At 41.7% G+C, this 15970-nt stretch overlaps 1 protein-coding gene across 2 annotated transcripts in view; it reads left to right on the forward strand.

The window, feature by feature from the left end:
- LOC126094726 (transient receptor potential protein) overlaps nucleotides 1-15970 on the forward strand; it is a 412416-nt gene that overhangs the window by 321735 nt on the left and 74711 nt on the right. For both annotated transcript variants that reach the window (XM_049909269.1, XM_049909268.1), the window contains exons 14-15: nucleotides 4766-4889; nucleotides 15245-15440. In XM_049909269.1, the coding sequence (XP_049765226.1) occupies nucleotides 4766-4889; nucleotides 15245-15440 (320 nt within the window). The remainder of the gene's footprint in view (nucleotides 1-4765; nucleotides 4890-15244; nucleotides 15441-15970) is intronic.

Below are 15970 nucleotides of genomic sequence, written 5' to 3' on the forward strand. Positions count from 1 at the left end.
AACGCTGTGGTAGCAATAAGTCAGATGAATAACACAACAAACTCTCTGCTTTTCACAAACTACATCTGGACTTCATTTATGTTGTAAACTGTATTTTTACACAAATTCTCAAGTCCTTGTTGGACACATTGACTTTCAAATTTAGGTAGTATTCCCTCTTGTTCAAAAACTTACACCGTAGTTTCTAACTTTTCATTTCCTTCCCGGTTCTGCAGCTCTTTCACAATAATTTCGACAGTAGTGGAATCCTTTGTCTCTATATTCGACTATTTGCAAGTCTTGACCAAATCGGTTACTAATTACTGTCTGAATATCCCTCGTAATTTAGTCGTTGGCGAACTATGGTACTAAATTCTTCTCCCAACGGTTCCAATTTCCTTCGTGCTTTCACTTTGTCATTTTCCCTATGTTCACTTTCTTTGAATTTCCCTGTTGCCAAATTCACGTTCCAGTTCCACAAACGCCGCGCGGGATTAGCCGCGAGGTCTGAGGCGCTGCAGTCATGGGCTGTGCGGCTGGTCCCGACGGAGGTTCGAGTCCTCATAGTTTCATATATGAAACGTCCCCTTAGAAAAATTTATACATGACTTTGCTTAAACTGACACACAATATTTTTTAGCGCAACGCAATCTGACTTTCAGAAATCCCCACAAAGGAATGGCCCTGACTAACATTAACCTGTACCTTTCACAAATCACTTACCTCACAAAAATCTTCGTTACTCAAGCTACTGCAATACAGCGAGCGTCACTACTGCCAGCTAAATAAAAGATTCAAACTACAGAAGGCACTAACTACTGATAGGTATAGTTAGCAATTGAAAGATTTTAATAGAGAACAAACAATGTATTTACCTTAATAGTGTTGAAAAAGCATAATATTCATAGCAGTTCATAATATCCATTCTGTACTCAAAAATCCGCCATCTCATTTCCCACATCCACCACTGCTGGCGGCTCACCTCCAACTGCGCAACGCTACGCGCTGTTCACATCCAGCTGCCGCTGCCCAATACTACAATGGCAGACAACAATGCAAACTAGCCACAGACTGCACACAGCACAGCCAGTGATTTTCATATAGAGCGCTACGTAACGTTGCCAATAAGAAAACATAAACAGCCTACTTACATAAAGAAAACATAAACAGCCTACTTACAACGCTTCACAGAATGTAAAAAAAAATGACATAACTTATGATTGACAACTGAAGGTTTTTCGAACTGTCGTCGTGACTGAAAATCTGCCTCTACACAGAAGCAGCGTGTGATTTATTGTGCATTCAAGCAAAGTACATTAAATCCTTGTTTCTGTTTATTAATACGCAACGCACTGACCACCAAACTTGAAATTCAAACTTGGATTTTCAAGTAACAAATAAATAAATAATTATCCGTACTAATTTTGATCTTATTGTGTAGCTAATACAGAAAGTTAACGATCTTCATTATTTTCCCCTTCATTACCAAAATAAGTAAACATTGCTCTCATGGCACAGTTATAAGTCGAAGGAATTTCGTTTTTGCTCTTAGCTCATTGCCATGCACCAGAAAGTTTCCAAAGCCTTGGGCACTTCAAAGTCGAAGAAAATGGCCTCTTGCTGTCCCACGTAAAAGCGCCTATCTTAAATATGACCTAATAACACACAGATAGCTAACTATCACTCTTGCAGGAAATGACCGCAGTAATTAACTAGGCTGCTAATAACTATATTACTCAAGTTTTTGTTTTGAGAACACAATGGATTTGTCCGGTAGTAACTCATCATGTAATGTAGTAACGTGCCCTATGCAGCACAGCAATATTTTACCATAATCAAATATAGTACCTACTACAGGTAGTGTCTAAGACTGAGCCCTTATTGTACAGTTAAAACCGTTGATTGAGTACATATAACCACTGTATGTTTCACTGTATGTTTATTTTCAGCATTAAACTTTCATCAGTGAATATGAAATTGCAGGGCTTGTGTTGTTCGCCGGCCGAAGTGGCCGAGCGGTTCTAGGCTCTATACTCTGGAACCACGCGACCGCTACGGTCGCAGGTTCGAATCCTGCCTCGGGCATGGATGTGTGTGATGTCCTTAGGTTAGTTAGGTTTAAGTAGTTCTAGGGGACTGATTTAAACGTCCTCTTAGAAAAATTTATGAATGATTGTGCTGATAAACCTCTTACGTTATTTGATTTTCAAACAGCTGAGCAGAACTGAACGTACTCAGACATTTCTCTCTTTACTTATTCTGATCAACACTAAACTGACACACAATATTTTTAGCGCAACGCAATCTGACTTCCAATAATCCCTACATAACAATGGCCCTGACTGACAATAACCTATACCTTCCATGAATTACTTTCCTCACAAAAATCTTCGTTACTCGAACTACTGCAATACAGCGAGTGCCAATACTGCCAGCTAAATAAAAGATTCTAATTACTGAAGTCACGAACTACTGATAGGCATAGTCAGCAAATGAAAGATTTTGATAGAGAGCAAACAATGTATTTACCTTAATAGTGTTCAAAAGTCATTATATATATATATATATATATATATATATATATATATATATATATATCAGTTCATGACAATGACATGTAGTCTTACAGATTTACTGTCTCTGATGGACACACGTCCAGATCATCCGCTCTCAAAACTTCGCCATCTCTCTCCCCACATCCACCACTGCTGGCGGCTCACCTCCAACTGCGCAACGCTACGCGCTGTTCACATCCAGCTGCCAAACACTACAATAGCGACTATTCCAACAATTCCAACCAGCCACAGACTTCACACAGCACAGTCAGTGATTTTCATACAAAGCGCTACGTGGCGTTACCAACATAAAAACCTAAACAGCCTACTTACATGATGACCTCAGATGTTAAATTCCATACCGTGCGGTTCTGGCACTGCAGTCCGGAACCGCGGGACTGCTACGGTCGCAGGTTCGAATCCTGCCTCGGGCATGGGTGTGTGTGATGTCCTTAGATTAGTTAGGTTTAAGTAGTTCTTAGTTCTAGGGGACTTATGAGCTAAGATGTTGAGTCCCATAGTGCTCAGAGCCATTTTTGTTAAATCCCATAGTTCTCAGAGCCATTTGAACCATTTTGTGTTGTTCAGAAGAATAATGCAATGTTCCTTCGGACAATCGGATTTCCCGCTCTACGCGCTTCGGCTATCCATGCACAACTCATGGCTGGATCCAGTCTTCCATATGCAAGCATTTCTGAAGGAACATCCTTCTTCTTGACAACACAGTCACTGCAAAACCGTATATATCCGTCGATACCGGACAGCGACTTTCAATTAAAATGTGCTCACCTGTACGGAAATTACACAATGTATGTTGGAGTACACGTTGTGATCCAGGATCGACGACATATGGAAGTTTGGGTCTGGCAGTGAGCCGTGCGCGGATAGCGTAAGCGGTTAAGCCGATATCTGGCACGAAGCGGAAAATTTTGATTTGAATCCTTGGCCGGCACGTATTTTCATTGTCGTCATTCCCTTATACAGCTGACGATTGTTCGTATTCGCAACTGCGAGTGCATTTCATGTATCAGTGAGTTCAGTCTTCGATTTTTAAATTTCCGATATAGATTAAGGGGCTCCGAAACGCCCTATACTTGCAATGTTAAAATAACGCTTATAAATTACATCTTTCCTCACAAAGTATTTGAGGTAGGAAGTTGAAATTTTTACAGATTATTTATTGGAATATGGGCTACAACTTAACAAAGGGATTTTACAAAATTTTAGTTCAGTTATTAAAGATGATTTTTTTTTCAATTGTAATGAAAATTCACAACATTTTTTTTGCAATTTTTTATTTATATATTCAAAAATATACAGTTTTTTGAAAAAGGCTGTGTTAAATTATGCAGAAGGTACTGTGTAACATTTACTGAAAGTTTGAAACAAATATGTTTGGAAGATCCTTAGAAAACATGTAATTAGTATGAGAAAATAAAAGTTTTGGGAATCGAGCGACAAAGATTGGATTAACTTTTTAGTGCATTCCAGGTCCATAGGATGGATTATCTTCATCCTCTGCAAACTCCTCCTCCAGCTTCCTCTTGTTCCTCCTCCTGTTTACTCTTGCTTGTATTTCTAGACTCTTTACAGCCCTGTGTGCAGCCCGAAGGCGTTCCTTGTCTAAAGCAAGCATCGCTCGTACCATGTTACAACCTATCTTCATTCTCATATTTCTAAATACCTTGCACCTTACAATGTTGCCATCATTGAAATTCGCAACAGCAACTTTACTTTTACTCATTATTATACTTCAACAAAACAGAGACTCAAGAAACAGAATTAATTACGAATATTTTCGAGATAACGACAGAGTAAATAAACATGAAACAATCGACAATCACACCAGCTATATATATTGAACCATCGCAGGTTAGCCACAACACATACTTTATCTCACATCACTAAAATGTACCTGATGAACACGGACGTTAATAATAACACCATTTGACAGCAGTTTAACAGCGCCACAGTGGGTCACGCCCATGTAGAACACATTTCAAAAAAATTTGATAATAGTTGTAGTCTTCGGAATTGAATAAATTATATATCTATTAAAAGGTAATAGTCTGCAGATTCAGAAAACGCAAAAAAGTAAAAATTGAACTTTTCATGATTTTGAGCCATTCCGGAGCCCCTTAACATAAAGTAACAATCTCAACAACAAAATCCACCTTATCAGCGAAAATGCCGAGGTCCTCCTTAATACGTGTTCTGTTCTTATTCCATAGGTATGAACCAGCTGCTGTGGTACTACGCGGATCTGGAGAAAGCAAAGTGTTACCACCTGCCCAGCGGACTGCCGGACTTTGATAACGAAGAGAAGGCTTGTGCCATATGGAGGAGATTTACCAAGTGAGTGCAGGTATCGTACGCGTAGTACAGACTCGATCGACCGCGACCGCTCGTACAGCGGAGCAGCCAGTGTGCCCTCCGCCTCTGTCGCACGCCACGCGAGCCATCCGTTGCCTGTCCTGGGGGTAACTGGCAACGCTGCGCTAAGTGGCACGTCAGGCCACTGTTTCTGCTTTGGACTCCCCCTAGACAAATTTATATCCTTGGAAAACTGTCGCTGTCACTTCTTAATGTAATATTCGTCACTTGTACTATACGACACTCATTATGAACACTGTAGTGGCTTAATACCCTCACCATAGCTACACTAATATGAAAATCGTGGCCAAATGTCGTACGCTCACACTACAGACAGAGGCGACAGAGTGACTGTCGTTTACATAGGTGCTCACCACCATTTGTTTGTTGTAACTTCTTTTTAGTTAACACAGTTGTTCATTACACAAATTATTTCACGGTCCCTGTCGATGGCGTGCTGCATTAATGTGTTGCCTGCGTTTGTACCTGTCGGAAGTTACCTTCCGCAAACTATTGATACACTCAAAGCCTGAATCGTTTGCTCTGGAATTTGATGCAGATATCCTTCTCAGTATAGTATTTTACTTTTAACTTATGGAGTGTTTGTTTTATAAGTTTTCGGATGTCTCTGTTTTTTCTAACTTACCGTGTGTCATTGTTAAGGGGACCACACCCTGCTTATCTAACCCATGTTAATTTAGGCAAGTATTTGACCCATTTCTGAAAAAACTGTTTGATGCAGGACCTTAATATTTTTACTGTATGTGACATGATGCTAATAGACTCAACTGTACTAAAATCTACTTTATCCATTTTATAGTCTCTAAGAAATACTTTTTTAAATTTCTTAACAAAAAATGTTAAGTTTTTTTCTGCAGAAAATAATTTTTTTAGCATCCTAATGGGAGAATGTTAATGAATGTAGTACCAGAGGTGACTTTTTATGTTATGCAGCGTCTCTGAAAATTTCATTCGTTTATCTATGATAGATTCCGATATAATGTGGCATATGTACTGAAAACTTTAGTTTGCAGGAAATTTGCTACTTACAGTTAATTAAAACTGTCCTGCTGTAGCCGGCCGGTGTGGCCGTGCGGTTCTAGGTGCGTCAGTCTGGAACCGCGAGACCGCTACGGTCGCGGGTTCAAATCCTGCCTCGGGCATGGATGTGTGTGATGTCCTTAGGTTAGTTAGGTTTAACTAATTCTAAGTTCTAGAGGACTGATGACCTCAGCTGTTAAGTCCCATAGTGCTCAGAGCCATTTGAACCATTTGTCCTGCTGTATATGATGGCCTTTCGTCGACCTCTAGAAGGTCTTCCAGATTCTTTTTCACCTTCCTGGATGTTTGTCTTGCTTTCTTGGCCATGTTAGATGCAGACCTGTCTGCATCGGCTATCCTCATTTTATAGCATTGTTGCAGCCCAGTGATCATATTTTCAGCAGGATTAATTCCTAGCTTTTTCAGTACCCAACACTTTCCAATATTACCACAATCAAATGTAATAACAGCATCATGAACTCCTAGTTTCATTGCTTGCATGCCTACAAATACAGTTTTAGGAAGGCAGTTCCAAATTATACTGATGAAACATTCATTTGGGTTCTGTGTCTGCCCATGCAGACATTTCCTCAGAAGGTCAGTCTCTGAAAATAGGATTAATTGCTGTAATAACAGCAGCTGGAAGAGAATGGCGGTGAGAATAAGATTCTCCAGTTGCCTGACCCTCTTTGTATTTGCACCACGAATTTTCTCCTGATGGACACAATCCATGACATGGCTTATCATCAGTAGAGGACTTATGAAAGAATATGGCCCAAACATATCTCTTCATTGACTCCAGATTTTCTTTATTTCTCCTAATTGCCTGCCCTTAGTATGCCTGCAAGTTTTCTATTTCAGTTTTAGTTAACCGACCCTGTCTGGTCAACAATTTCCCATCTTGTAATTTTTTTTTCCTCTCATATCGTTAGTTTTCTCAGCCTCATTCCCAAACGATTTTGAACATGGCCCACACATTCTATTTTCTTCGTAATGGCATCTCCATATGGCTCAGAGTTCACCACATTGTTGTACGCCTTACTGTCACCATCGCCAAAATATTTGGTGTACCGTACGCCTCTTGTTTCTACGGAGCGATGAAATATTTGTTGTACTCCATGAACTTCCATACCACCACTTTTTCCTCTAAAATTAGCTACACAGTTGTGTTATTTATGTTCATTGACTTTACAACATTCGCAATATTTAGACATTATCACCACATCTAACACTTTACCGGTGTCTACACTCGTGGCAATCACTACTCCATTCAGAGAAGTATGTCCTTTTTCCTGCCAACTTCCATCAAGTGCAACTGCAATATCCGAACATCCATCATTTTCTTCCACTGCTTCATTAGCAGCCAGTTTCATGCTTTCCTCACTGACCTCACATGCAGCTTCCTGTAATATTCCAGTCAGTTTTTCAAATTTATTTGGTGGTTGATGTAAGTTCATCACTGAAAAAAATTTTCTCCCTGCAGCCATGCCCTTGCCAATGGATCGCAAGGCATAAACTAATCTAGTATTGATTTCATAAGGGCCACTTGCATCTGGTTTCGAAGAACTCATAAATGAAATCACAGCTGAGCATATACAGCAAATTAAATCCAAAGCAGTTGCTAGGCCTTTTCTCCCACTGGCACTCTCACAAATTTTCCAACTCTGTGACTCACCACACTGTCTACATTGTACATAATTAGAAATTACATCTGATAATATTCTCAAATTTATAATAATGTTACTGCACCCCTTGTCACTTACAGTAAATTCGTTGCAACTCTTTGGAAATGGTGAGAGCTTCTTTGATGATGCACTTGTTGAAGAATTACAATTAGAAACATCGTTGGCAGGCGACATAACCTCTTGTACAGAAAGCTTTGGAAACTTGTTCGCTCTAAATTGTCGTTTCTTGAAAATGCATTTACGTTTCGTCATCTTCAATAAACACAACAAAACACACGTAAACAAGCACTGCAAACGTAAGTATAACAACTACTCGCAATCACACTTGAACAAAACTAACCGCGTTTTTGGAATCGTGTTATTTACAAACAGCAGAAAGAAAAGAATACGGACTGTTGCATTGCAAGGATAGCCAACACACTCGGGAGTAAAAAAAACCCTAACGTGCAATGTAGGGGATATAAAGATCTAAAATACATGCAGAAAAGTGGGTGACAGAAAAGTGGGCGTGGCACATAAACACACGTGGTAGGAAAATGCTCTTGAAATGCTCGAAAAAAATTTTTTTCAGCAAAATTCTTTTCAGAGTGCTTAAATAAAACCTTAATCTATCGAAATATGATGAAAACCGAAAATCGATTTTTTTCGACCTGAACCACGGTGTGGTCCCCTTAAGTACCATTTCTTTCTAACCTTCTTTAAGAAATACTGTCTTTCTCACATTTGATAAATATCCAGATTTCTCTGCCATACAGCACCAACAGACAAATAACTACACAGTGCAGGTATTATAATGATTGGTACCTTAATACGTAGCCACTTCGGTGTGTTAGTTTTTCTCTGCATCTAAAACTCTTCTCAGAAACACATCACATAATTTACTACCTAATATTTTTCGCACAATCATAACTGCACTGTGGAGTGGACTATGCCTGTCTGTATAACTATGCCTGTCTGTATAGACTAATTGTTTTGCATCCACGTGTCCACACTTCAACACCTCACTTGCTGCCCAGGGGAAACATTAATGGGTTGCTCTTTCCACGTGTGCTTAGAGGTACTAACACCTAAAAACATACTACTCCTAATAGCTATAATTATTAGTCCGCAAATGAAGTAAATACTGATGTAATGCTGTCAGTCACCGATAAAAGTACGTGTTGTAACCTCCTGTATACTGTCATGTTTGTAACAAAGTATACAATTAAGAACTTGAAGGCATGTTGATTCTGATCCGAACATTCATGGCATTGGTAAATATAGTTTCACATTTTACCTCTCCTACAGTCTAAAAAGTGTCCATCATACCAGCAGTAAGGTACATTTGTGCCAACCAGTTTCACCACATCATTCTCAGGCCGCCTAAGTGGAAAGTCTTTTCTGTCCGTGCGCACTGGCACCTTGCCTTCGTGTACCTAAGTGTATCTGATAAGTGTAGCTGACTTTAATGGCTGAGTGTGTAGTGTGATTTCGTGATGATGAGAGGTCAGAGAGGGTGAAACTCGGTGTTGTCCCACAGGCTACTCCTCTCGGGTAACCCCACATCTTATTTATGTGCCCCAAATTTGACCGTTAACGGTTGGTCTTTCTGAAGACATTGCTGAGTATGGGCTACCATCTTCCTCAATCAGCTTCTTCTCTTTTGTGTACTAAAGACGTTCGTCTATATAAAGTGATAGTTAACTTCATCAAGAGTACTGGTTACAATCTGTAGGTTTTAATGGTGTACGTAAATTATAAATATGTCTTGCTGGTGAAGATATTTCAGAATTGGTGTGAATTGTAAGCCAAGACACTTTTAATTATTTTCCAATTCAATTCAATTCAATTTTTAAAACATTATGTACAAAACTGTAACAGTTAAGCTTTTTATTCTTGTAAATATGCATTTCTGTATTTGTTTATTCAATTATGTGTAAATGGTCACTATGTGTTGCCGATGGCTAAATTGAGTACACACTCAAAGGCCAAATATAAAAATAATAATAAAAAAAAACCAAGAGGGCCGCCGGCCTCCGACGGCCAGACCGCCGCCACCAGTGTCACGTGACCTCACTCGATGAGACGCTGCGGACAGGTTTGGAATTTAATCCACGACTTTGGCTCAAAGCCTGGTGTTACAAGAACTTATGCCATCACCCTCCTCTCCTTTGTCGTAGAGGCAAAGGGAAAGCAGCCAACAGCACGTGATGTAGCCAGGTGGTTACCAACCTAAGTACTGGCGATGTCCGACATTGCTTAACTTTCTTTCGGTGATATGACGAGGGCCGGTGTATTCAAAGAAGCAAGGCCGATTGTAGGGAAGCAGCCTGCTCGCGCCATTTAAAATTAATACGCTTTCCATTGTGTGCCAGTGTAGTCTGCTGTAACTAGCTACGACGTCACGAATGTTGCGCAATACCTTAAAAAGTAAATAATCTGAAAAGTTGATAGCATGTCAGGAGTGATGCTAGATAATAATGTGTTAAGTTTCAGTTTGGTAACTTTGACAGTTTCCGAAATTTGGACGTTTTACGTAAAAATCATCGGCGCAACAGGAAGGAGCTACAAAACCTCAGAATTTATATTTGGATTCCTTTTTCACTGTAATTTAATGGAAACAGCATACTGTATGTCATAAAGTAATATTTTGGTTGAAATTGATGATTTTCCTAAAAGTTCGGAAGCAAGATAGATTAAGTAAGTGATTAGATGAAGCTAAGATGTTTAGATTTAGGTACAATGGAGATACGCTATAATAACAAAGATGTGAAAAGTTTAAAAAATGGGGATATAAAACTATAGCTGTAGCGTCTATCCAAAGGGCAAGTTCAGAGCTCATCTATTGCGTACAGTACAACTAAAATAATTCTCTCGCCAAAAGTATTTAACCTAGCCTCATTAGAATTTTATTATAAATACTTACCTGTGTGCTGATTGCACAATTAAATCGAGAGCTTCATTGGCCTTCAGCGAATGAAGCAATTAATTATTTAGTAACTTGAAGTGGTGTTCTGCTAGGTCCGGCGGCTAGTCAGTAAGGCAAATTTTGGCGGCTGCGCCTTCGGCGGTCCGCACCGCGGTTATATAAATAACGACGTGCTAGCTAGAGTCCCCCCCCCCTTATGAGTCCTCTATCTCCTTTGGTTTCCCCCCCCCCTTTCGTTTTTCCTCTCCTCCCTCCTTGTTTTCCCCCTCATCTAGCCAGGTCCCCCCCCCCCCATCTGCCCTTGACTATGGTGTGTCATCTTTGTGCCGACATTTTAGTGCAGTGTTTACAGTGAGTGTTCAGTGTTGTGTGTCTTTTCCGAAGTGTTGCGAGCGAACATCATACTGTCGCCGGGTGTGATTTTTATATCTCTTGCGAACAGAAACCAGACTGTCGCTATGTTTTTTTTTTTTTTAATTGTCTGTCTACTATGTTACCTGTCTGCTTCCTGTGTATTTTATTAGCATTGCCAACCCTTTGTTTTATGTTATAACTTTCCACAATTTTCCGCCGTTTTACAATTTAAGTCACCGTTTTATCGCCTGCTTTTATTGTTTCTTATCTTATTCTTACGTTTTAAAAAGTCTGTAGGTTGCAGAGCAGCATAATAAGCTGCTGCCAGCCCGCCCCCTTAGGAGGGAATCGAAATTCAATAAAGGGAAAAAAAAGCTAAAGTCAGGCCCCAGTTCTCTTCTAGATTCCTATCAGCGAGCACTCCGGGTCGGAAGCCGCGTCACGTTTGTGCAGTTGCCACAAACAGCCTTGGATGCCGTATTATGTAACTCGGTATGCGCGTAACAATGATTTTGCATTGGGGTAAAGTGTTAATAACAAAACGACTCCAGTGATTTATTCTCAGTTTGCGTATGTCGCATTTTCTCGTGTCGCCACACGACAGACTTTCTACCATTACTAGCGTGGCATTTGATGAGTATTAACATCAAATTTTGGTGAGCATTCACTTTGAACATTTACATCGACAACGATTATTGAACAGTTTCGTTATCTAGGGATAATAGGATCCGCGCAATAGACTCTGAACAGCCCTGATAGTACAATAGCTGATATGGGTAATCATTTGTCTGAAATTTTACGCTTTACCGTTTTCAGAATATAGTGAAAATTGTTATAGTAAACTGCATTTTCTATTAATCCCAGACATCATCCTAAATCCTCAGAGTAATGAACTTCAATAATCAATAACTTTTATTCTCTATCGGAGTGGCCACAGTGAACTCTAATTACAGGCATCACGTTTTTGCTAATCACTTTCTGGTTGCCAACATTGTAGTTGGAGAGCCTGTGTTGAGAACGGCAACAAATAATAGAAGAAATAATTCTTTATTTTGCACCCGCCGCCCCAGAAGATGACAGCAAATATGTAATAAATGTATAACTTTAAGAAACAAGATTAAATAGCTTTATGTTTCCCAACCTAGCTGTTAAAAGCAACTAAAGAGCTTAGTTAAAGACGTTGTACTATATTGTCTGCTGTCTTCAAAGCGACTGTTCAGAATACTTTTGAAAGCTATCATCAGTATAGAAATACAGATAGAGAGTCGAACTACATTTTGTTATAGTTCGTCATTATTTATATTAGAGCAGATTGTCGATCTACGCAGTAAGAAACATTTTTTTCTATATGTGTGTGGTGTCTGTTCTGTCGGACAGTGTATCTGTAGGTATGACTCCCTTGATAACTTCAGTGTAGATGCACAACAGGGTCGGAGCCTCTTGGGGAAGTACAGACTCGCCGCGAGCAAGTAGGTGACTGGACGGTGGACGCTACTAGCGTGTGGAATGTTGAGGATTTGGGAGGCGTGTCCAGATGGCCGAAGCAGTTAAGGCAACCGCTCGCGTTAAGCGGGAGAGCCGAGTTCGAGTGCCAGTCCGCCATAAATATTCAACTTTCGACATTGTATTATTTCGATGCCGCATTGTGGCTGGAATCGGCCTCTCTTTTGAAATTTAAACGTTTTTCTGTTGTATTATGCGAGTTCCTAGAATAACTGTCACCGAATAAATCAGCCACTGTAACTGATAAAGGGTGACGCAGGAGAAAAGCGATCTCTTTGTCTCGTTGACACTGTGAGTAACCTCTTAAATACTCTTATCTACATTAGTGGGCTGTGAAGTAAATTTATCTGAAGCACAGACCATTTCTCTCTTGATACGTGTTACAAGCGCTGCTCAGATTTCAAAAATTCAAATGGCTCTGAGCACTATGGGACGCAACTGCTGTGGCCATAAGTCCCCTAGAACTTAGAACTACTTAAACTTAACTAACCTAAGGACATCACACACATCCATGCCCGAGGCAGGATTCGAACCTGCGACCGTAGCGGTAGTGCGGTTTCAGACTGTAGCGCCTTTAACCGCTCGGCCACTCCGGCCGGCTGCTCAGATTTCAATCTACTTAGTACTGTTCCAGATGACTCAAACAGTGGACTATAGTTCAAAACGTGTCACAAAGGTGAAGTTCTGTGACACGAAACTGTCACTGGTATCGACTACGTTTTATCAAAAAAACTTAAATTTTTTTTGATTAAAGACAACCAATCATAGTTCAATATATTCAGACTGCAGTAAAATGACTTCCGTGAGCGTTTTAGGTAATATGTATATTTTTTTATGAACTGTCAACGGAAATGTGGGAGAAGAGCTTCATAGTCAGATCTCTAGCTCACTCCTAAGGCCATTTCAATGTGATTTCAACGAGATATAAACCGGCACTAGCACTGAAAGGTGAATATTATTCGCTGAAAGGTGCTCTGATTTAACTGACCTTGACACCCCATTTACAACACAACACCGTTTCTTCAATAGTAAGTTGAAACCCTGCTGATGAAGCTGGACTTCGGAATATACACTGGTGATTAATTAAAATCTTTAAGATAAACGGCGAGATTTATTATACAACGTTTATCGCACTGCCTCATATCACCAAAAAAGTGTCTTTATGTAGAACTTACTACAAAGAGTGAGGTCCGCGACATTGAAGTTCATCATCTCATCGGTTTGAAAACAATTACAAAACTTACACATTAATGTAAATCAGACGATTTTTTCTTTGATGCTGTCGAAAGATACACTCCTGGAAATTGAAATAAGAACACCGTGAATTCATTGTCCCAGGAAGGGGAAACTTTATTGACACATTCCTGGGGTCAGATACATCACATGATCACACTGACAGAACCACAGGCACATAGACACAGGCAACAGAGCATGCACAATGTCGGCACTAGTACAGTGTATATCCACCTTTCGCAGCAATGCAGGCTGCTATTCTCCCATGGAGACGATCGTAGAGATGCTGGATGTAGTCCTGTGGAACGGCTTGCCATGCCATTTCCACCTGGCGCCTCAGTTGGACCAGCGTTCGTGCTGGACGTGCAGACCGCGTGAGACGACGCTTCATCCAGTCCCAAACATGCTCAATGGGGGACAGATCCGGAGATCTTGCTGGCCAGGGTAGTTGACTTACACCTTCTAGAGCACGTTGGGTGGCACGGGATACATGCGGACGTGCATTGTCCTGTTGGAACAGCAAGTTCCCTTGCCGGTCTAGGAATGGTAGAACGATGGGTTCGATGACGGTTTGGATGTACCGTGCACTATTCAGTGTCCCCTCGACGATCACCAGTGGTGTACGGCCAGTGTAGGAGATCGCTCCCCACACCATGATGCCGGGAGTTGGCCCTGTGTGCCTCGGTCGTATGCAGTCCTGATTGTGGCGATCACCTGCACGGCGCCAAACACGCATACGACCATCATTGGCACCAAGGCAGAAGCGACTCTCATCGCTGAAGACGACACGTCTCCATTCGTCCCTCCATTCACGCCTGTCGCGACACCACTGGAGGCGGGCTGCACGATGTTGGGGCGTGAGCGGAAGACGGCCTAACGGTGTGCGGGACCGTAGCCCAGCTTCATGGAGACGGTTGCGAATGGTCCTCGCCGATACCCCAGGAGCAACAGTGTCCCTAATTTGCTGGGAAGTGGCGGTGCGGTCCCCTACGGCACTGCGTAGGATCCTACAGTCTTGGCGTGCATCCGTGCGTCGCTGCGGTCCGGTCCCAGGTCGACGGGCACGTGCACCTTCCGCCGACCACTGGCGACAACATCGATGTACTGTGGAGACCTCACGCCCCACGTGTTGAGCAATTCGGCGGTACGTCCACCCGGCCTCCCGCATGCCCACTATACGCCCTCGCTCAAAGTCCGTCAACTGCACATACGGTTCACGTCCACGCTGTCGCGGCATGCTACCAGTGTTAAAGACTGCGATGGAGCTCCGTATGCCACGGCAAACTGGCTGACACTGACGGCGGCGGTGCACAAATGCTGCGCAGCTAGCGCCATTCGACGGCCAACACCGCGGTTCCTGGTGTGTCCGCTGTGCCGTGCGTGTGATCATTGCTTGTACAGCCCTCTCGCAGTGTCCGGAGCAAGTATGGTGGGTCTGACACACCGGTGTCAATGTGTTCTTTTTTCCATTTCCAGGAGTGTATTTACATCACTACGACAGTTTAAAAGAAAAAAAAGAAAAAAGAAAAAGCGGGAGATCTGCACGCAGTATTATACTTAATGTAATTACAGAGTATTTTCTGCCGCTAAAATTTTCCTATGGTGGTTTCCAGTCTGTTCGAGACGTCACAGTCTCTCTTCTGGGCAAGTTTTGGATTAGTTGACCTGATGAACTTCGAGCTGGTCGGCATCAAAAGTTTCACGCGATTCTGGGCCCTGCTGATGTTTGGTTCGTACTCTGTCATCAACATCATCGTGCTGCTCAACATGCTCATCGCTATGATGTCCAACTCCTACCAGATCATTTCGGTAAGTACCGCCGGATCGCCTACTACAGAATCAGGTAACTTTGCCAAGTATTCCCTGCTAGCAGCTCTTAAATGTAGCCCTGGACATTTATGGAATTGTACTGGAACCGCACTACTAGCAATAGCAGTCCAACCCTCCGTCCCTGGGCCACGGTGTCTGCAGTAAGAGGGCTGAGCTAGAGAGGGGACAGAGCGGAGCGTCTTCTCATTCGCCTGTCACAGTGCCAGAGCTTCCATAGTAGCTAGCGTTACCCTCTACGATGCATCGATCGCAGCCAATATTTCGTCCCGCCTAAGAGGAAAGACCCCGCACTGACTTAGCGCTTGCTCTACTTCGCAGTCTCCCACCCTAGCATTACCGATTGTAGTGGTCTTAATGATATATTTAGTACATCTTTCTTCTTCTTAAAGTGTTTGTCCATCTTACAATATTAGCATACCAAATTAATCACACATGTACGCAGATTTCAACCGCGCTTAATGAACGGATCCTCATTCGTTTATGAGACATTTACAATTAATTAATATTCC

Source organism: Schistocerca cancellata, chromosome 8, assembly GCF_023864275.1.
Source record: "Schistocerca cancellata isolate TAMUIC-IGC-003103 chromosome 8, iqSchCanc2.1, whole genome shotgun sequence".
Taxonomy (NCBI): domain Eukaryota; kingdom Metazoa; phylum Arthropoda; class Insecta; order Orthoptera; family Acrididae; genus Schistocerca; species Schistocerca cancellata.